This window comes from Pezoporus flaviventris, unplaced genomic scaffold (assembly GCF_033815535.1).
Source record: "Pezoporus flaviventris isolate CSIRO_AGI_PZ_B2104156 unplaced genomic scaffold, CSIRO_AGI_Pfla_v1 ptg000040l, whole genome shotgun sequence".
Classification (NCBI taxonomy): Eukaryota; Metazoa; Chordata; class Aves; order Psittaciformes; family Psittacidae; genus Pezoporus; species Pezoporus flaviventris.
The window spans coordinates 9,670,392-9,692,749 of NW_026892588.1; the positions used below are offsets into that span (position 1 = coordinate 9,670,392).

Genomic DNA, 22,358 nt, shown 5'->3' on the forward strand with positions numbered 1-22,358 from the left:
GCATTTTAAGTTTTAAGACCAAGAGGTTAATGGTATGAAAAAGGAAGTCTGTTGAGGTAAATTGAGGTTGGGCTACAAACCCTTTCTTATCGAGCTCCTCTGAGTCACCCTCTCCACCCAGCCCTCTCTGGCTAATTGCAAAATGTACTCTATAGAAAGTTTCCTGCTGTGCCCAACATTTCTGGGACAAAGCTTACTATGCCATCCTGTGATAGAGGCCACTCTCTGATGGAAGGAGTGACTTCATGGTGTGGCTTGGCAATTTTGGTGGTAGCTGTCTTTCTTACCTGATGACTAACACTCCTGAGCCAAATGTGGCAATAGAACTCGTGGGCAAGTAACACCATGAGGGGCCTCTAACTTCATATAGGTAATGAAAAGCATAAATATTTTTGGGTGGAATGTGGTTAAAAAAAACACAACAAAATCAAAGGAAAATGTATTTTGGCTGGACCACCATGTTTCTCCATTTTGCATCTTTTCTTTGTTTGGATCTCTTTATGTTCTTGTAAGTAAAGTTAGAAACAGGAATGCCATTTTGAAATGAAAACTTTTCACTTTGCTCAATTTGCATAGGAAGACCTCAGCTTTTTCTCCCCAGGTTAGATTTTAAAACCTGACCTGAGCTTATCTGTTGCCACACTCCAGTTCTGTGAGTTCACTCTGCAAAAATCCCTGACAAACTGAGTCCCCCCAGGCTCTCCCACCTCTTTGTAAATAACAATTATAGCACTGCAATGTCTAGCCTTGAAAATGGCTAGCTCACTACTTCACTTGGACACACCTTGTTTCAGAGAAGCAGCTGAGGCTCGTACCACTTTCCAAGTTTGTTTTCATTGACCTCTGGCAGGTACTGCAGGCGCTGTGCCTGGCAGTTTATCTCCTTCACCATGTAGGAGTTCAGTGAGGCCAGGAAGGACGGATGCAAACAAAAATGTTATTAGCCTGTTATTTGGCTCTTAATGGATAGAAAAGATGCAAGATTCTTTTGGCACAGTGGTACTTTTTTTTCCTCAAAAAAAAGGGGGGGGGGGGAAGGACTTTAATTGAAGCCTGCAATGTTGTATAAATGGAAGATCTAAGTTTTAATTGAAAAATAATTATAACCACTTAATCATTTTAAATGAGGGCTGTAATTGCAGTCAGTTCATAATAGCCAAATACAGACACTTAGATTCCTGCAATAAAGCAGGGATGGTACAGCTTGATTTGCTAATAGCTCTTCCACTTCTCTCCTCTTTTGTCTCAAAGATTAATTCAGGCAAGGGCTATTAGTGCCGTTAATTGGTTCTGCAATTTAGACCTTGTGCTTGTGAATGAGTGACTGATGCAGACCTATCAGCCAATAATGTGAACACTTTGTCAATGTGTTTCTCATTGTCCAGCTGCACATAACTCCTCTGGCAGCTCCTCTGCCACCCAACCCTGGCTCCCTGGAGGGATCAAAAAGAGTGGGTCTCCTCTGGGGTAAGGGATTCACTTAGCTTTAGATAGGTCACCTAGATGTCTTTGAAATTATGGCTGGCTTATGAATAAAATAATTAGACAGTCAAGGCATCCTCACTGGGAGGGTCAAATCCTGTATTCAGGAGAAATCTTCTCCACTGTGCTGGAAGAAGGAAGTTCAATGGGGTTATAAAGTTGGTGAGGAGATGTGTTAGATGGAAAGCAAATATTGCTGGTGAGAAGGGGCTGATGGCTGCTGTCAGGGTGCCATGAGGGTCCCGCTCCTAAGGGCAGCAGCTATGACTAAAGCTTGTCTAAATCAAAATCACAAAGAACACCACAAACTCTAGTCTCTGACAGGTAGTTTGTCATTGTTTTTTTTAATTTCACTTAAGCAGTGATGGCATTGATGGTGGGGATTAGGCACATCTGGTGGGATTTCAGCTGGAAGGAACAGCTGGTGGCATCCTCCCTGATGAGGCCCTTAACACCCAGGGAAGACTTTGCCCTTGCTGTGCCTAATCTGTTGGAGAGAACTGAGAAGAGACTTAGTCTTTACTAGAAGTAACTGCCATTTTAGGCAGAGCACAAGTGAAACTGCAGGTCCAGCTTCCTTGCTCCATCCTTCTTTTCTGTTCTATTTCAAAATTGGTATTCTCACAGAAGTTTTTATTTTTAAGTTACATACATTTCATTGGTTTTTGTTATATGTTATTATATTGCATTACCCTAATACAAACCTACAGTATTTATCTACTCCATTATTTATTATCTTTACCAGTTTATCTCTCTTTTTTCCATAGCTATTCTGAGGCTATTTCACAGAAAAAGCTAAACAGCTAAACCCGCCACCAGCACTAGCTTAAAATCACTATGGTGTGAACAGTGTTTGCAGGTTGTTTTCCTCCAGGGCTGTTTTATCAGCATGAGGAAGTTTTTCCTGGTTCCATTTCAATCTGGAAGAAAACAGGAGGAAGAAGCAGGGCCAGGAAGTGGCCTGGCCAGCATGGGCAAGCATCATCCATCAAGCATTAGGATGTCTCTCCCAAAGTCTGTCTATGGGTATTGCCCTGAAAAGAGGTAAGAAGTTCTCTCTCTAAACATCAGTTCACGTGACACCTCACATAGTATAAAAGCTATTAACCCCTGTAGACAGACAAAGGTCCAGGTCATCATGCCCATTGTAACATCTCCCTCACCTTCAGCATCACTTTTCCTTCCTCCTAAGCTGTAAGTTTGAAAAATTCACATGGGTTAGAAAAAGTATGAAAATGGGGTGTACTGGGATGAGTGTTGTCTTCCAGTTGCACCACTTCTCTCTGCAGGGCCACCTGATCTATTTGAGGGGGAGCCTGGGGAAAAGCATCAACTATTTGCTGAGGTTTAGTGATGCATTCTAGGCACATGAATATTCACAGGAACATCTTCATGCTTTAATCTTATTTGTAGCAACAAAAACACATTTACAATTATGCTTCTGTAGAGTTCAGCTGTGGTGCAGTTCTTATCCTGTGAGGAGAAACTGTGAGATCTTTGACCCTATGGAGATACTTTCATGTCCTACTGTTTTGGTTTTGTTGGTTTTTTTTCTTCATACCAGAGGTGGTAGCTGTTCAGAAGGGATTTCTTTCAGGGCTTTAGAAATTAAAAACAGAAAATTAACAGACCTAAGGATAACACTAGGGAGAGTTTAATTTTTCTGCTTAAGATATTAAACTAAGTAACAGAAGATGAATGAAAGCCACCCTTCACCTGCTTTTTTTACCCCCTTTTTTTTTTCCTTTTGGTTGTTTAAATCTACTCCCTTACAATGAACAAATCCTGCTGATTAAAACACCTGCATTTCCTAACAAACCTTATTCTGACACTTCACTGGAGACTGAACAAGTCCTTGCTCTGAGGAAAACCCCAGTGTAGGAATAAGCTTTTACAGAAAACCTAAGTGGGGCAGGGTGAGTTTTATTTCAATTCTGGGAAATCAAGGAGGAATTGCTCAGATGAGAGGCACTGTAAAAGGCAGGCAGACAAGGGGAAACAGCAATGGCAAGAGCCCAGGACAGTGGCTAATCCTCCCAGATGACCTGGGTGAGAGTCGCAGATTGAGCATTAACAAGAGAAATGGCTGTTAAAGGTGAGTTTTGAACAAGGGAAGTAAGTGGTACTCTCATATCCAGTTGGTAAGTTATGATGGTTGAAGGAGTTCAGTCCTTGATTATTTTCACTGTGAAATGTTGTCAGCAGATAAAACTGTCCTTTTGGTTACAGCTAAGACATTTCTCTTTGTGAATGATACTACTTGTACACCAGGACCTTACTCTTCTGGCTGCTGTTACATTGGCACAACCACTGAAATAAACACAGTGATGATGTGGCTGAGATCATGAATCCCAAACTGGTTTGTAAAGGACCTTAAAAATCCCCTGGTCCCAACCCTGCTGCCATGGGCAGGGACATCTTCCATTAGACCAGGTTGCTCCAAGCCCTGTTCAACCTGACAGGGATGGAGCATCCACAGCTTCTCTGGGCTGCCTGTCCCAGGGCCTCATCATCCACACAGGGAAGATCTGTCCCTTTGCACAAATAGAGCACTTCCTACCCAGGGATCCAGGTGTACCAAATGGAGATGCCTTTTCCAGGCCTCTCAGGTTGGTAGAATGCAAGGTGAATTTACCCTTTCAGTTAATTCAGTGAAAACAGTCCCTGCTTGTCATGAGTCTTTGGTGTTCCCAGGTGATCCTGGTTGTGACAAACACAGGGAGTGTATTTGTGTTCTAGTCTTAGGCTCTATTTTTAGCTATGCGATACCGGGAAAGCTTTTTGTGATTAAGCGATGTTGACCGATACTGAAAGTAATTACAGCCATGACATGCAGCAAGTGAGGTGTGTCACTGGGACTGGGTATCGCTGTGTCCAGAAAAGGGTCTGGGAGAAAGAGTGAGTTATGGAAGTGTACATGAGTCGCCAATAACTGTTCTTTTGGAGAAAATGGGGGAAAGATATGTTTAAACCAGAAGACTGTTGGTGAGGCACGTGGAGTTATCTTTTCCCTGTTTGGTGTTTACTTCTAGGCACTACTTTCCAAATGATACGTAACAAACTTCAGTATCAAGCATAAAATTTTTAGAATGGATTTTTGAAGCTCTGGGATTAATTTATCTTGGGTGAGAGCAACATCTCCTTCATGGATGCTCTCTTATGGAAGGTCAGAGCTTTAAGAGAAATAGAGTTGCTCTGCTTTAGGTGTGGGAATGGACTGGATGACTTTCCAAGGTCCCTTCCAGCTTGCTTGATTCTTTGGGAAACCAAATAATCTCTAGGAGACAAATGCTGTGTTTTCACAGCAGGTTGGACTTTCTTAAGAAGCAGCTTCACAGGCAAGTCTGTCTACACATGAGACCAAGCATCTGGGAGAGACCCAAAGGTCCTTCAGGAAGGGTGAATGTAGCCAGATGAGTATGGTCCATTTCTTCATGCTCCCTGATGTCCTTCTATTTCCACCACCTCAATGTCACCTCACCGGGCTTCTTCTGAGGATTCCTTCCTGGACCCTCCAGGTGCCCTGTGTGAATGTGGCACTGCTGAAGCAGGGCTCATCATCTCCTTGGAGGTCTGCTCTCCAGCAACATCCCTGTTTACTTTCCCACTGCAAACAGGTCAGCACCAGTGGAAAATGGCTAGGAAGGAAGTGGTGAGGGATGTAGCAGAATGAGCAAAAAAGACATTACCCAACAAAGTGATTTTCTGTGAAAAGGTCAGGTCTCTTAGGTGCTCTTGCCTTACAGTAGTACGTAACAACATGTCTGCTTTGCTGTCACTGTTTGTCTAAACAAGTCCAAATTCTTATTTGGATGAGGGGGGATAAAACAATATCAAATGAGGATATACCTTTGCTTCTATTAATATTTTTTTTTCCCCTGATCTGCCTGCCAGACTTGGTCCTCCCGCAGCAAACTGCAGGTTCACACCTTTCACTCTTCAGCAGCTGTTGGCTTTCTTATGGGCTGCCAGCCTGACCTCACCAAGCAGCAAGGTTTATCTGAACATTGGTGCACTGTCCTTTGCTATACAACATCCTCTTTTATACACTTATCCTTTCCTTAAATGTTTTGGTTGAGCAAACCTCAGATAGAGGTATGCTAATAAATGTCTCTCCATTTGGCTCAAAAGCACCATCCCTGCTAGGAAAGGATTAGGGTCGCCATAATTTCTGTTTCATCCAATTTAAGCATGTCTCTGCTTGGTCTCCCAGACCGTGCAGTCACTTCTGCAGGTGCTCTCCCCACAGTGTTTCAGAGGGACCTGCTGGTCCCCATCTGACTTGTGCCAGCTGCACCTCTGCCTGGAGGGAGAAGGTAAACAGAGAGAGAGGCGTTCACACTGTGCGTAACAAACGGCTCTTGGTACCGAGAGAGGCAAATTATCTCACTGAAACGGATAAAGAGAAAGGGTAGGTTTGAATGGCGCGGACCAGACCTCTCCTGACTCCTGCCCATGACGTAGGCTGTGCCTCCAGCTAAAAGGCCCTTCTACCCTGACTGCCTTACCCCAGACCTGGCTTGTAGAGGCTTGTGCACACTGAGGATCTGCTTACCAATTGCTTGGTGCCATGTCGGTGACAATATGCCAGTCCATGGGCTTTGTGGTGTCTGCTTTAGGAATAGGAGGTATCATTGCATCAACGTGCATGGACCAGTGGAGCACCCAAGACCTCTACAATAACCCGGTGACTGCAGTGTTCAACTACCAGGGCCTTTGGCGCACGTGCGTCCGGGAGAGCTCTGGCTTCACCGAATGCCGTGGCTACTTCACCATCCTGGGGCTACCAGGTAGGGCTTGCTGGCCCCGAGGGCAGAGAGGTTGGAGGACAGAGCCACTGGCATGTGCCAGTAGCCGTGCATGAGTGGTGGTGATGGGTGGTTTTCGGTGCAGGGTGGGAACTCAAATTTTAGCCAAAAGGGACATCACCCTGTTTGGATGACAGGTCCCTTGGAGGTATCTCAACCTGAAGACCGCCCTTTTGCCAAGGTTCAGCAAAACTCATTACATCTGATTATGCATCATGTTCCTGAGGTGTTGCCCAGGTAATACATTGGGCAGTGGCTGCTCTGCGGGGTGATCTTCCCCCATGCTCTGAATGACTTGGATACATACTCCTACCTCAGCTGTATGGCTGTGCGTGGCTTCCCACCAGAAACCACTAATATTCTTGGCATCAGAGAAGATCCTTTTCTAAGAGGATATGTCACAGTTCAGCTCACTGTATTTCTTGTGTAGGATAAAACCATCAGGCTGGATTTCTCCCTAATTCTCCTTTGGTTCCACTTTTTACTTCCATGAGTATCATTGCTGTCCTGGCTGTGCACAGACTATCTAGGGGTGCAAACAGTTAGGTTACAACGGGATTATCTGGGTTCTCTTCTTGCCTTAATACAGTGAGAGAAAAAAGGCACTTAGACTATTATATCCATCCAGCCTCTGAGCTTGGCAAAGCAAGAACGGAGGAAAGAAGCCAATTATATCAGCAAATCATTGCAGAAAGCCTGCAAAATGGCATTTCCAAAGTACACAGAAATAAGCATTGTATGCAAAAACTGCTTCTTTCACCAGTAGCCTATCTCTGCACAAATCAAAACGGTATAACCTGGCCTGAGACACCATCAGGAAAAGTGATTAATCTCCTGAGCTTATTTCCATGTCACTCATCTCTGGATCCTTGTTCCCAACTGGTGTCGGGCATTAGCTGTGCTGCAGCATCGTCACGCAGGTGCCAGGGATGCCTGTGAGCATCTCCTTGTTGGAGATACTCACAGGGCTTTGAGCGGCCTCGTTTGTTCACACAGACTCCTGGCTGCAGGCATACATCCTTTTCTAGAAGGAGCCTGATTCTGCCTGGGCATCCAGTTGTGCAGCCCCTGACACAAGCTGTGTGCTGTATGAGTGAAAGAAGGATGACATCCAAGGAAGGATGTTTGTGCAGGGCTTGTATTCACACATTACACACAGTCAGGAAAGCTGAGTAGTTTCAGCAAGGGGAAATGCATGCAGCAAGGTTGGTAAAACTTGATTCCAGCAGGCTAATTGCTTACAGGGAAAGAGATTAATGTTGCCATTTCAGGAATAAATAGGGGTTAAAAAGCAAACCCTCTCCACGGACACATACACCCATAACACAGTGCAGGACTCCCTCAATTCTTCAGCTCTAAAAGCTTAAAATTACAGAATATGTAACTCTGTAGAAGAAGTTATTAAACTTGTCAAGGCTTCAGCTCTGGGAACTACTTTAATATTTGAAGAAACCAGAATACTTGAGATCTTGGAGTTATTTTGTTCTCTCAAAACACCTCCACCACTAACTTCAGCATCACAGGGAAAAAAAAAAAAAGCAAGCAATTGCAGTTCCCAAGCCTCCAGATTGGTGTCTATCAAGTAGGCATTTATCTCCTAAAATGGAAATAGACAGCAATTTTGCAGGGATTAATTTCCTTCATTTAGCAGGTGGGCTGTGGGAGATGGGTTTACCCTCTTCAGTTACACCCAGCAAACTCTGTGTCTCCCTCCCGGTTGCAGATAGAGAAAAGCATCCTATCCTAAACGGTAGGATTTCTAATGGACCTGTCACCTTGGAGTGGAATTACCATGACTGTTTGCTGGGTGTATTGCTGTCTCCTATAAAAATAAAAAAAAAAAAAGGATTAAAAAAAAAAGGATTAAAAAAAAAAGCCAAGAGAATAAAGCACAACTTTTAGAAATAAAAGCGGGTGGGATGCTGACTGCTCAAAGTTGCTGCCCTTATCCTCAGTGGTGTTGGAAAGTCGGTGCCTTCCCTGATGATGTGTAGGTATATGAATATTTACATACTTTTGTCCTAGTGAGATGCTCTTTGCGATTGCTCTACAAAGTAAGCTGGATTTTCTTTCCTTTTTAATGAACAGGGCTTGCTCTTCTGAAGTCACCCCTTTGTTATTCCTCCTGCTTTTCACTCCTGTTATATATTGTCTGACACTTTCACTCTCTGGAGAAGCTGGTGCAAAGCCAAGTGCCCTGCTGCTGTGCTTTATAGATTGGCTCTGTCACCTGAATTCATCTGCTCCTATGGGCATTTCTTCCCACTCACCACTAGCAAAAGGCAACTGTATCCCTATCGGGGGGAGGAACAATGCTAAAAAAATATCAAATTATTAATTTGCTAAAGATATTATTAAAGTGGATCATCCCAGTCTTTATTTCAAGGGTGCTGCGCCTTGATCTCCATTAAACCCCACCTTGCTAACCACACTATAGTTAATGGTTTGTCAGCATTTCCATTATAAGCCCCTATTTATTATTCTGACAATGGCAATTTATATTGGGAACAATAGTGCCAGAATGAATAAAATAATAAGACTAGCAAAACAGCGAGGTGACCTGAGTGCATCAGTGGAGTTCTGGTTTCTGAGGACTTTTTTTCTCAATCCCTTGCTCCCATAGCAAAGATTAAACTTGTCTTGCCCATCATCGATCTTCAATTTAGTTGTGAATTTTAATTTCAAATAGATTGAGGAAAAATCAAGATAATAAATGAAAATGAGAAATAATACAGGTAGCTGATGGCTCTTGCCCTCGCTGTTCAGCTATAAACAGCCAGTCTCCAGTGAAATATGCCACTTGAGAACTAAGTCTGTTTGTTCTGATTTTGCTTTCTCATTATTTTTTGCTACTTGCTTTGGTGTCTTGGCACACTTTACCGTGATTGTCTGGAGGACGCAATCTGACTTTGAACACACAAATAATAGACAAACAGCAATAGCTGAGGTCTGGCAAGGCTGGTAGTTTCACCTAGTGCAGAAGTCACAAGGCACTTTATGCTAAAAGAAGTATTTTTCTGTTGCTTATAACTTTGCTAAACTACAATAACACGGGCAGTAATTTTCCTGTTGTCTGTATTGGTCTCTTTATTTCAGGCCCTTTTCAGCCATTTTTGAAAGGACATTTTGTTCTCAAGTCAAACCCTTTTTTTGACCCTTTTGGAAAGGCTGAGGCATCTCTCTGCTCTGGAACAAAAGGCTGGTAGCTAGAAATATAGGAATATTGTTGCTTTTCCAACAGCAAACTTTGAAAGTCTGAGAGCATGCTGTTAACCTTCTACAACTATTAAAAGGTTGTATGTTGCTAGAGGGGTCAGAGTAAATATAGTCCATGGGAATGTAATCATGACTGTCCAGACTTTTGCATAAAAACAACTGCTTTCAGTTTTGCTGGTGCAGGGTAGCACAGATGCATACATTTTCCCTGAGGGAAGTTTTAATGTTGGCATATCTGGATTTTTTCTCTTCTGTATCAATTCTGACCAAGGTTTTCTTTTATTTCATGTGATCAACATGTATTTTGTGGCGTAACCCTAGTAAAAGCCTTGCTTTGGGGATTGTGGAGACAGGGCAGCCCACCGGCTGAGGAAGCAGCATTTCTGTTCCCTGGAACTGTTTCATGCCTGAAGCTTGTAAGGGGACTGCTAATTGCCATGTCATGATCCCCTACTGGTGATGGACATGGCCAAGCCTCTCTCTTCCAAGTTCTGCTTGCTGCTTGAAATCCTTCAAGCCAGTCAGTTCAGCTCCACATTTTGAAATGTCTGCAGGCAACTGCTGTAACCTGCTTAAAACTTTTGTGCATAGAAGGATTTAGGTGGCCCATGTGGCTGGAGACTTGATACAACCTACCAAGATCATATGTGAGGTGGGGATAGAGCTAATGTGAGACTCTTAAAGAGGTCTTGGGCACCCCACTCACAGTGACACTCAAGGTGAAGAGAGGTGGCAGAGAGCCAAGCAGATGTTAGGAATTGTATCCCTGCTGCTGTCTTGTGCCTTTACAACATAAAAGGGTGAGCAACAAGGAAATATTCCTAAAGGATCTGGGCTTGGGGGCCATAGGAGAAGCAAGCCAAGGGAAATGGCAAGAGACTGTGGAGATTTGGGGCTGGGCTACAGCTCATATGCACACAGGGAAGGATGCAGCTTCATGCACCCCAGCTTTGCTGAGGGACCTTGAAGGTCCCTCTGGACCATCTGAAGACCAATGGAGTAGAGTGGGTCTGAGCTGATTCTGTGGTTCTCATGCTATGGACTAGTGGGCCACACTCCTGGAGGCTGTGGTCATCACAGCAATGGAGGGACAGAAAGAGAAGGGTGGGTTTGCTTTATTTCAGTCTAAACAAGCTGGAATTGGCTGGCAGGGTGTGAGCTATATTTGCAAATTTTAAAGCAAACATGAGCTGTAGGTGATTTTTTTCTGGGAGAGGTGGTGATAACATTCAGGAATTGCAGTGGGCCCAGTGAACTGTTTGAGATAATATAGAGTCAACACCTGCGTAGATAAAGCAAGTATGAGCTGAAATACAGGTTGCAGAGGGGAGCAGTCACAAAGTACCCTTCCTTTTCCCAGTGGAGTGAACCACTGGAAACGTCCCAATACCGAGAATAGGATACCTGTTCTCTGCTTCTTGGTGAGGAAGCTTGGCCTTTTCAAGAGCTGTCTCCCCACTATATCCCTTCCTTAGATACTGCTTAGCCCTCTGGCCACAGCATTCAGCCACCTTGCTGGAGACTGAGCAAGAGGAATGTGCTTGGAGAGAGATTGCCATCCTTCAACCAATCCTGTCTGTAGGCATCTCCCAGGGGTGGCTGGAGATGAGCATCAGGTTGTGGCAAAGATGCTTAGATGTGTTCTACAGCTATCTTATCACCCAAACACTTTTCAGGTTGTGTTCCAAGCCAACAGTTCAAATAAAAACTCCCAGGTGATCTTGTGCTGGGAAAATGAGGTGATGAGGTTTTTTGCAAAGGGAAACATGTTTTGCCCTATTATGAGTGGCTCAGAAACAACCATTAAAAATAAAATAAGAGCATTTCAGAAAGGCAGAGAAAATGGGCTGGGGGAAGGGTTGGGATGGAAGCAAGTTTGTTTTTTCTCCAGAACTTTGCTTTGACAAACTACAAAGGAAGGTATCTGTGGAAGCTTTGAGTTCCAAGTGTTTAGTAGTGTGATACTAATCAGAGCATGAGAAATGGCAAGCAGCTAGTGCTGGGGTGCCCGGATAGCACCTCAGGCAATATTCTTAGGGCTGAGCAAATGCAATCCTCCAAAACACAATAATCCTTCAAAGACGACATCTGGAGTGTAGAGCATGGTTGGGTGTTTGTTTGCCTCTTATCTAAGACTGCAGCATGACCCTCATCACTGAAATTGCTTTCTCAGCTCCATTTTGGGGGGGGGGAGATCGTGCATAAAGTTTCAGGGGGTAATATGCAACCCTGTGCTGATTTATCCCTTTCAGAGATATGATTCAATGTAGCCCCCAAAATCAAAGACAGACTGATTCACCTGGGCTTTCTTGCATACCTGGAGGCTGTCGATGATGTTTTTTGAGTGCTCTATCATTGCTCTGAGGTTTTGATGCCTGTGAGTAAGAGGGCTGATAATGAGAACTGACATCCCCCATCAGCAGGAGAAAACTGTATCTCCAAGGAAAGGTTAGTGAGACAGCACTACCCGGCTGGTAGACTCCGGCTCAGGGTACAACTAAGAGCATTCCAGGGGTTAGCCTTCTTTCCAATAGATGTGTGAGGAGGAGCAATGGGACTTTGGGATGTGAAATGGTAGAGGAGGAGAAGAGAAGGTCCCTATTGGCTTAAAGAGCTGCTTTTGCTGCTTGGTAGCTGAAACCAGCAGAAAGGGTTAGAGGAAGGAGTGGTGGCTCCCCTCCTGGTAAAGCAAACACATGAGCATGGTGCATGGGAGAGCCACCTCCGCTGGTATTCATGCAGCGACCCAATTAGCAGGAAAAAAAAAAATAGTGATACAGTTTTTTGGGGAAAAATAAAACATAGGAAAAAAAAAATTTCCCCTCTGTATTCTCCACCTTCCTTTTCTTTTTCCTCCCCAGGGCTTATTTTTAGCCCTGCAAGTTATACATATAGTGTTATACACTAATGATGAAGGGTCACACAACCCTTTGGCATAGGGGTTGTGTCCCAGAGGAATATGTATCTCTGGGAAACGGTTTGAAGTGGTCTAGCCTAGAAAAAGTGATCTGGTCTCCTACCACTAGATGGCAAGAAGTTAGCAAGTCCTGGGCATGAGGAAGAACCGGAGCTCTGGAGGGCTGCAGAGGAGCAGCAGGTCTTAAGTGCAATCAGCTTTTCAGGACTGGGACACAGTTCTGGCTGTGGGGCAGTGAAGGTTAGGATGGAGAGCTGGCCTCATTACTTGTTTTAGCACTTATTGTCCTCTCAGCTTCTGGGTCCTCTCCGCTTCTGGGTCTTCTCCAGCCTTGATTTATCACAAAGAATTTTCTAAGATGAAGAATGTTAGTCAGCATGCCCCCTCCTTCACTGAGGATGCGCAGCTCTTACCACCTCTGGTTCCAGAAGGCTTAATTCTGTGGTTTTTATTCATGCTATTATTTTTGTCAGAAACCTGTGACCCTTAGATGTGTTGGAGATATGTTGTTTTTTGATACAAACTTGTCAAAGTCAGTGAAAATTACTAAATTAGAACAAAATTTCTGGAAGCAAAGACATCTTGTGCCTCCCTCAAGAGGGCTTTGATGGCTGTGTTTTTTGGCTACTAGATGTAGGATTGTGCTCTGGCTGCTACAGAAGAGTCTAGTGAATCTGTCTGCTGCCCACCAGCTTGCTGGCATAGCAACAAAAGCAGAAGGGATAACTTAAAATGGTCATTCTCCAGAAGGCAGAACCCCACTGTAACTCATCCAGCCACAGAAATCAGCCTCTCTTCTCTTCCTGGTGGCTTTCACACTGTTCACAACCAAGCAATGATTTGATAGTGCCTGTGGCACAGAATGTATGGGGACTGGTTAAATCGGGAATTTTGTTTCTGGGTCAGGGCTGAAGTAAACCAGTCGGAGCAGGGTATTAGATGAGCATTAAGTCTGGAAGGTCCTTGTAACTCGCTGCACTCCATCGGCAGAGTGGCACGGTGAATTTATATTGCTCCCCTGAGTCCAGCACTTCTCCACTGTGCAAAGAGATAATTAATTTCCTCATTTTTATATTCCCCACCCCCTTTTCTAGGATCATTCCCCCAACAAACAAATACAAGCAAACACCTGTGAAAAGACACTTTCCAAATGGTCCCTGAGCCCTCTTTCTCCTTGTCCCCACACAGGTTTCAGTGGGGCCACATGACAGGTGATTGGGATGTGGGCAAGAGAAGAGCAAGGTTGCAGGAGTTTTGCTGGATCAGTGTGGGGCTCTTGGCTTGGTGTCTTGGGTTGTGCCATGGTCAACATCTGAGGCAACCTCAGTGATGCTTGAAGTGACTGCAAGGAGTGGCCATGTCCCACATCCCTGTTTGTTCCCTGGGTGAAGCTGGTGGCCCCGTATAGTTCACCACTTGCCATCCTTATCTATCTCCGTGCCTCTTGTGAGGATAACTGCAAGGATGGCCAGATGCAGAGGTATCACTGTCTTGGTCTGATGGTAGATCTACTCTACTTTGCATAAGCAGAGGGCCATGGAGGTGGTGACGTGGGATAGGTGCTGAGTTCACCTGGGAAACATGGTCCTTCGCTTTACCCCTCTTAGCAGGTTTGCACTGTGCCAAGCACGTAGGAGAAGCCCAATAGACAGCAAAAGGTTTCGGTGGAGGGACAGCGCATGTTCCAAGTGGGTTGCCCAACTCTCAACGGAGCATGGCTGCTTAGCGGGGGAAGGACAAGCACTTCTAAAGGACAAAAGCTAATACATCGGGCCCTGCCAGTACAAACCTACCTGGCGAGAGTGAAACTGGACTATCTTGCAAAAACACTTTGAGTAAACACACCGCTCAATGGAAAGCATCTGATAAGACCTGCTGCGTTTCTGGTGGCTCAGTCAGGAGGACTTGGTGCTCCCATTAGGTCTGCAGCTCCATCAGGGCCGTCTCACCTCCTCTCCCCGAGGGACCCACCATGTCCACGACCATCTGCCAGGTGATGGGGTTCATCATTTCGTCACTGGGTGTTGCGGGGTGCATGGTGGCCACTGCCATGGATATGTGGAGCACACAGGACTTGTATGACAACCCGGTCACGGCTGTCTTCCAATATCAGGGACTGTGGAGGAGCTGCGTGCGGCAGAGCTCCGGCTTTACAGAGTGCCGGCCATATTTCACCATTCTTGGGCTGCCAGGTAGGGGCAAAAGATGCACCAGGTTTAACCCAGCTATCCTGTAAATCTGTACAGTTTTTGTCCAAAACTAGGAGCAGATATCTTAAAGCACTTTGCTAGGAATAAAGTTTTCTAGCTTCCCAGTGTACAAGCGTAAAGATATGTGCATAGGTTTTACCAAAATAATAACTTTATTTAGTGGAGTTTACCACTTGGGAGTGTGTGTGGGTGTGCTCTGGATGAGCATCATGGTTTCAGCCCCCTTGCACGATAAGAGCATGATGGGGGCTTACAGACCTGTATCCTTAGTGATGCCAACCTTGCTTCCCAACTGTGAGGCAGGAGGGAGAGTTTTGTTGAAGACCACTGTGTTGTCTGCATTGGTTGCTTTTTGACCGTCCTGAGGGGTGTGATGGAATAAATGTGTTTCCATGTAGCCAGCTTCAAGATTGCTAGGTGAGTCCTGTTTCATTTGGAAGGGCAAAACTGATGATTGAGGTCACTTCTTCGACGGGACCACTTGTTTTGAAGACTAGAAAATATATTTATTAAGCTATATATGCAAATGTTGATCAGTATATATATACATGTCTTTATAATGCCATACGAAAGTGATTGTGTTTTAAAAGAGCAATGAGGCAATGGTAACCATATTTTGATGCCAATTTATCATAATTAAGATTTTACTTTTAATGTTATTTTTAGATAATATAGCAATAGGGAAATGTGTAAAGCAGTCACAGACATTTTCTGTTGTGTCTGAGAGATCGTCTTTCAGTTTTGTTCTCTTTATGTGTCTGTTTAGTTGATAAGTACCTTAAAACATAAAGATGGAATGCCTCTGCTTGAATCTGGTTAATTTTAAATCCTCATTTTCCCCCTAAACTTTTTTATATTCCATAAATCATAACTAGTCATAAAGTTTGATTTCCACTTTTGTATTTTGTATTAGTAACAGAAATGCACGTGATGACTTTAAATTGTTTTACTTCGGCCACTTCTCACTACTCACATCAACAGTGAGGAAAAATACAGCTTTTCAGTTTCACTTAGATCAGACAAACATAGTGATGCAAACTGTGGTTTCAGATCACTGACATCTATTTTGGTGAATAAGCTTGCATTTTTATGAATTTCTGTGCACATCATCCCTTTGTATGGAAATCAGTTCAAAAGAGCAACCGCATGTGTGCAGGTAGAAGCAAAGCTATCCTACAGCATGCAAAGCGTGTATGCAACAATAGCAAGTAGTTTCTGTGCTTGCTTTTAACTATAGGGTTGTTTGTTACCTACTGCTCCTGATTCCTGACACGTTTTTTTCCCTTTAGTCTCCTATTTTGTTTGTCTAGGCCCTTCCACTCCTTCCTTCTAGGGGAGGTCATTTACCTTTGGAAAGCCACTCTATTCAGAGGCCTCTTGATGGATACCAAAATTCACTTGAAACTGCAGTGCTCTCTTTCTAAACAGCTCTCGCTTTCATTCCCATGAGCCAAGTGGAGAGGCCTTTATGTCACAGCAGACCTGGGAGCAGTTTCTTCTCCTTTCTGCTCCTTTGTGGACATGGTGCTTAAGTCAACTTCATGGAGAGAGGAATTACTGATGATGGCTATTTTGCATTTTTTCTGTTGTGTCCTGCTGAGTTCCTCCCTCTCCCCTTCGCAACAGCATTGCTCTTTTTCAATGGAGATTCACCACACTGGGACTTCAGTGCTCCAGGAGAAGAGCAATGTCCCAGGAGCTGTTTGGCTTGGCCTGCCTGTTGCGTCCTTCCACAGGCACTTAAGGCACTGGTAACATCTCTCCTGGGAACCCACAATATCTCTGTGAGGTCTTAGCTTAGGATCACTTCTTGATTGGTTGAGACCACCACAGTGATGTCTGTAGGAAGTATCTCAGGAATGAAGGACTGTCTTGGGGACAAGGACCTTCCATCGTGATCTGTAGTGTCTTATGCTGCCTTGGAGTATCAGCCTCTCCTGCCTGCCTGCCTGCCTGCCTGCCTGAAACAAAAGCAGTTGCAAAGAAAACTTAAATGACTGTAAAGACAAATGAATGTTGTGATTTTCTTTTCTTTGCAGCTTTCTGCTTTGCATCAGGTGCTCTGTGAGCAACCTTTGAGGGCTGATAAGACATATCCACCAGCTTCTTGTTCTCTGATGAATAACTAATGAGCTTGCACCTGGGGGCTGATGAATGGGAGATTGAAAACCCCAGGCTCGTTAGCACTTGTTATCAGCTGATAAGGACAAATTGAGTCATAAGAACAGCAGCCCCAGTGGGACTGCCAGATGGGAGAAGGTGGTATATTCCCAGCCTGTGGGATGGCAGACCCCCTGCTTCCTCATGCATCATGGTGCCAGCATGGTTCTGCTCAAGTTTGTAGTACCCCACAGGCAAGGAGACCCACATGGGCACCCCAGCACCCACCCTTGCCCTCCTGGAAGGGTTTATAGACCATTCTCCCAATCTGTGCAAGGCCAGAGGGGTCTGTTCCCTGCTCTACAGCTCCAATGCCTCCTGCTGCAGTTGGGCCATATGGGACCCTTGGGCACTATGGTGATCCTGGCCATCCCATAAAAACAGGTGACAGGCAGGTTGAATGAAGTCCCTGGGGCTGTAAAATATGTTGCCTGCCCTTCTCAGTTGGACACTAGCCCACATTATCTTCCCTGAAGATGGTCAGTCATGTGGGGAGCATCAAAGCCAAACTCAGGGTTGCTAGTGGTCATCGAACAGCAAGAAGAGGCTGCAAAGTATCCCAGCCAAATCGCAACAGCCCTCGAAATACCTTTGACCACCCTCTCCTAATGTTCTGCCAGCACTGGTGCCTTCTGTCTCTGCCAGGTACACTTGCACAGGCAGGGAGGAGAAATGTCTGGGGCCAGCATGGAATTTCAGGCAAGATGGGCCGTGTGCCATCTTATTAGAAAATCACCTTGGTATTCAAGTGCATGGCCTTCTCCCTTCTCTTCTGCTTTTCAAAAGGTATAAGATTCCCCTTGGTTTTCCCTCTTCTTTTCTCTATCCAAGGGGAGTCTGGAGGGTTTTTGCCATCTTCTGCTGACAGACAGCAGCTCTCAGCTCCCATGGGCATGACCCACCAACATCACAGCCTGCCTCCAACAAAGCATTCCCACCTTGATGGCAGGCTACTAAACAAATTTGGGTCTCGAGTATTTACATGTTGTATTAATGAATGTAGACAGATTCATACAGGACTGATATTACAAATTACATGGAAATGATATGCTGGGGCAGGTCATTGCCAAAGCTTTGTTGCTATTTCTTGGTGTATGTGTAATGTTTGTCAAGGTGATATTCCTCTTCCTCTGTGCCGTGTAAAGCACAGAGGAACTTTACTGTAAAGCAGGAACTTACAGAACTCCATTTTGAGTAGCACATTAGTTGGAAATATGGATAGCTGGGTGGAGCTGCCTGCTTTCATCACTGCTTGGGGAGAATAAAAAAAGAAAGCTTTCTCAATTAATTTGTTTATGAAGCCATTCTTATCCCAAATGTACACAAACTCCTCTCCATGAATTTTAGCTGAATAATTTACAACTGTTGTTAATGAGCATTTACAAAAATTTATGTCTAAGCCATCAAACTCTTGACAAACAGCCACATTTCCAGAGGTGCCCCAGACGATCCAAAGAGTAGACCCAGTGCCCATTTCCCAAGGTTTTCTTCTATAATATTTTTATTTTTAGACAGAAACAATGTTCAAAAACCTCCTAGGCTCTGACAAATGTCATTTCAGACACTCAGTGTGACCCTTGTTGATTTGTTTTGCAGCAATGTTCCAGGCTGTGAGGGCCCTCATGATCGTGGGTATTGTCCTGGGCATCCTTGGCCTCCTTGTGTGCATTTTTGCTCTGAAATGCATTCGTATTGGCAACATGGAGGATTCTGCAAAAGCCAGCATGACTCTGACCTCTGGCATTATGTTTATTGTTGCTGGTAAGTGGATGGTGTTGTGTCCCTCATGTATGAGGCATTGCAGTTGCCTGGAATTGAGGACTGGCCAAGTCTTTACACACTTCTGGTCATAGGTAGCAGATGCTCCGGAGCAACCCAGAGCACTGATGCTTGCATGAAGTTATTGGCATTTGTCTTCCAGCCTGGCCTCCTGGGGTCAAGTGGTTTCTACCTCTGTTTAGTAAAAGAAAACCAAAAGTTTGTATGTGACACAACGTAGAAGGTTGAAAAAGCAGCCGACAGATAAAAAAGAAAATCTCTCTCATTTTTTTGTTGTATGTGTACTGTTGTCATGTACTAATATATCTTTTATTTGTACATAATGTTTTTTTGAAGAGTTGCAGGCTTTATACATAGCAATTTTATGAAGACTCAGAGTTGCAGTAGCTTAACTTGCAATTTTTAAATACCATGGGTTATCTGGAGGGCTGTAGGAATGTCCAGTGTTGCCCAGCTACCTTGAAATTGTAAAATGCTTAATACATCACTTACAGGTTTTCTCACAATTTTTTGCAGATGAGTAATCAAATCCATATCCTAGTTAAGGGAAGGAGAATGTCCCTATTTAAAATCCTTATAGTTGAATGGCTCTTAACTTTGGTTGGGATATGAGACAATACAACTTTAAGATGTGCAATAAACAGAAGTTTGAAAGAGGAAACTAGAATAATAAAAAATGAAAAGAATAAAAAAAGAATAGTGAAATAGCAAATAATAATGCCATTGCTGCTGGGCTGGGCATCACGATGATAACCTTTGCAGATGAGTGAAAGAAGTTCCTGCCTCTTCATTCTGGTCTTCCAGGCTGCCTGCTGCCTGTAGGCATCACTGCCTAGTGGTGAAACAAATATATCTCCTCTTCCATGTGAGAAAGAGAGGGTGTTTTCCCATGCAAAATCTAATTTCTGTTATGAAATCTTTTGGCCATGTTTTTCACTGTAAAACAATTCTCTAGAACTGAACTAATGGGTACTTTCAGCAGCTAAAATGATCTGTTTAACTCATTTCTGTGAGAAAACACATTGTGGGTCCGCACTTACACTGAACATGCTGGGACACAAAGCAGCATCTCAACCACTCTTCCAGAACTTTAAGCTGTTTCCTCAAGGCCAAAGGTGAACTACGTGGGTCTCAGTCTGTCTCTTTGTCTGGTATCAGGTCTTTGTGCCATCACTGGAGTGTCCGTGTTTGCCAATATGCTGGTCACAAACTTCTGGATGTCCACAGCCAACATGTACCAAGGAATGTATCAGAATGTCCAGAACAGGTAGGTGGTCAACTAGCTCAGGGTGCTCCACAGTGCAGATTTCCCTCAGGGGCAGGGTGGGCTGCACCTTAAGGAAAAGCAAATTCTGGTTGTGTATTAGTCTGGTCCCAGGACTCGGAAGATTTATTGAGTCTCTTTATTATCTGCACCGGAGATAATTTGTCCCAGCAAATTGGCTGGGATTTCTTTGTTCACACAGCTCAAGAAGGAGGTAAAGAGTCCATTGAGGATGAGCTGGCAAGTGGGATGGTGCTCACAGGAGCTTCTGCAGGGCCAAAGGGAGAATGATAATGTTCAGTGCATTTCAGAAGAAGCAGACTAGCCCACTGTCACAGTCCTCACCAGCAATGTCTTTGTGTTTTGCAGGTATACCTTTGGCTCAGCCCTCTTTGTTGGCTGGGTGGCAGGTGGTCTGGCCCTCGTAGGAGGCATCATGATGTGCCTGGCTTGCAGAGGGCTGATTCCAGAAGAATCCCGGTAAGCTTATTTGTGGTAGACATGGGAAGGCATTGCAGGAAACCTTGGGTGTCCAGATTGCATACAGCCATCACGCCACAGGATATAGCTATGCATAATACCCCTGCTGTAAGAGTCACCATGATGATAGCCATGCATCATGGGTCAAAAGTAACCATTTCCTTTCCCTGACTACGTGACTTGTAAACAAATAGAGAGGGCAGGAGTGATCAACCTTAAAATCAATATGTGCAGTGTGCTGGCTTATTCAGGCCCATTAATTGCAGCTTTGATTGTAAATTGCATCGCATGTCACCAGCATGTGTAGGTTGCATCAGCTGAGCTATGATTTACATCAGGCAGGGCATTGTACACCCATGTAGCTGGTTATTGTGGGTGGGTACTTCAATCAAGGATTTACTCATGGGAAAGAAAACATGAGTTTTTTAATAAACTTAAAAGACACTTGCAGACTGCCATGGATGGTTTGCTCTGAGTTCATTGAGTGTCTCCAAGTTATGACACAGTACAAAGTTGCCTAAAATCCAATGGCAAACAGGAACAGAGGATGAAACACTGGGTAGATACAGACCTTCCAGATGGCTGATCCCATCCTTTGTGTCTCTTTTAGTTACAAAGCGGTATCCTACAATGCTTCGGGACGGAATATCTCCTACAGAACGGGTCCGTATAAGGTTGCTTCAGGGTATGAGCCTGAAACAAAGACTAAAAAAGGTGCAGGATATGAAGAAGCTGCTCGAAGTGAGGATGGAAGACGCTCATACCCTTCAAAATATGACTATGTCTAGTAGACTTTCTGGGCTTGATTTGCGCTATATTTTATAAAATATTTTTAACTTCAGAAGCAAAAAGTACATGCAAACAAAACAGTTTGTAAATAGGATTGTGTTTTCTATCACATTTTCACTACTCTGGGGTTTTATCCTAGCTTGTTATGACTATCTGTTTTATTTGACTGTCTGCTAGTTTGCCTACCACAAGGAGGTCTATAAAAAAAGTAATGCCTTTTAATGTTGTCAGAGTAGAACAGTTTGCTCGTATTTTATGTATAAACTCTGATATCTGGTACCAGGATTATGCCTTGTGATCTTTTCTGATTCTTCTAATAGGTTAAAATTCCGATTTAATAATAGCCCAGATGTAAAAGTGATGCTACTCCTTTGATCAGGCTTTCATACAATTTTGCAGTGTCATCCTGTACTTTCTCAGAGTCTGGAGATATGAACAGTATCCTGTGATACTGTTCTCCAATCATCAGAAAAAAAGTGTTTTGTTGAAATGATAGAGTAATCTGGTTTTGACACTTGAGGTTTTAGCTTTTGTATGAGGGTATTTTTTAGCAGGTTGAAAAGTAAAAACTATAATCTAGTAGTCTCCTACATTATTCTGCTGTGTATTTATATTCAGTTGTATCCCTCTGGCTGTGGCAAATGCATACAGACCCCATAGTCACGGCATTTTCCACCCCGGTGACTCTTTCTACTCAGGCACACCTTTGCTTTGCTGATTGTACTACAATGCTGATCTGCTGTGATACTTAATCTGATTTATGTTACTTAGACATTTGCTATAACCTGTGATACCAAAGTGTATTTATTTCTTCTGATCTTTCTAGGAAATATGTATAATCCATTGTTATTCTTATGCTAGATATTTGCTGTAATAGCTGAAAACCTCTGTGTGCGACCAGTGTTCCTGCAGATGTCATCTTTAATGAAGCCAGAAGAATTTCTTATTTAGAATTAATTAGAGTTACATTTGGAGCAGAAATCCCAGGGAACATTAGATGTGTAACTCCACACTGACATCACAACTTTCTTGTGTTAATTCTTCTCCCAGTGACGTGAAGATTAACTCCTTAGTGGGAAATTGCCTCTTCTAGCCAATCCATCAGAGAGGAAGTTTATTTGAAGGGGTCAGAGGGAGAAACACAAGAGCTTATGTGGGAAGGAGAACTGTGTGCCTTTAGCATGTCCTCCCATGTAGCTCCCACGTAGTTCTTAGTGAAGTTCTGAAAAGCGCCTATGAGCAGATCAAAGGGT

At 43.9% G+C, this 22,358-nt stretch overlaps 1 protein-coding gene across 2 annotated transcripts; it reads left to right on the plus strand.

Moving 5' to 3' along the window:
* The first annotated feature begins 5,995 nt into the window (after positions 1 to 5,995).
* Positions 5,996 to 21,469, plus strand: CLDN18 (claudin 18). 2 transcript variants are annotated; one of them, XM_061465234.1, is made up of 5 exons: positions 5,996 to 6,272; positions 18,390 to 18,554; positions 19,731 to 19,839; positions 20,206 to 20,316; positions 20,927 to 21,469. In XM_061465234.1, exons 1-5 carry the CDS (start codon positions 6,053 to 6,055, stop codon positions 21,102 to 21,104), a joined length of 783 nt encoding a protein of 260 aa, XP_061321218.1. In that variant the 5' UTR covers positions 5,996 to 6,052; the 3' UTR covers positions 21,105 to 21,469. The 2 variants fall into 2 exon arrangements, with proteins under 2 accessions (XP_061321218.1, XP_061321216.1); XM_061465232.1 differs by lacking the exon at positions 5,996 to 6,272 and adding an exon at positions 14,248 to 14,615.
* Positions 21,470 to 22,358: the final 889 nt, after the last annotated feature.

Coding starts and splice junctions, on each gene's coding strand:
- CLDN18 (XM_061465234.1), top strand. CDS start 6,053: ATGTCGGTGACAATATGCCAGTCCATGGGCTTTGTGGTGTCTGCTTTA. Junction 18,555..19,730: donor CATTATGTTTATTGTTGCTG/GTAAGTGGATGG, acceptor GTCTGGTATCAG/GTCTTTGTGCCATCACTGGA. Junction 20,317..20,926: donor CTGATTCCAGAAGAATCCCG/GTAAGCTTATTT, acceptor TGTCTCTTTTAG/TTACAAAGCGGTATCCTACA.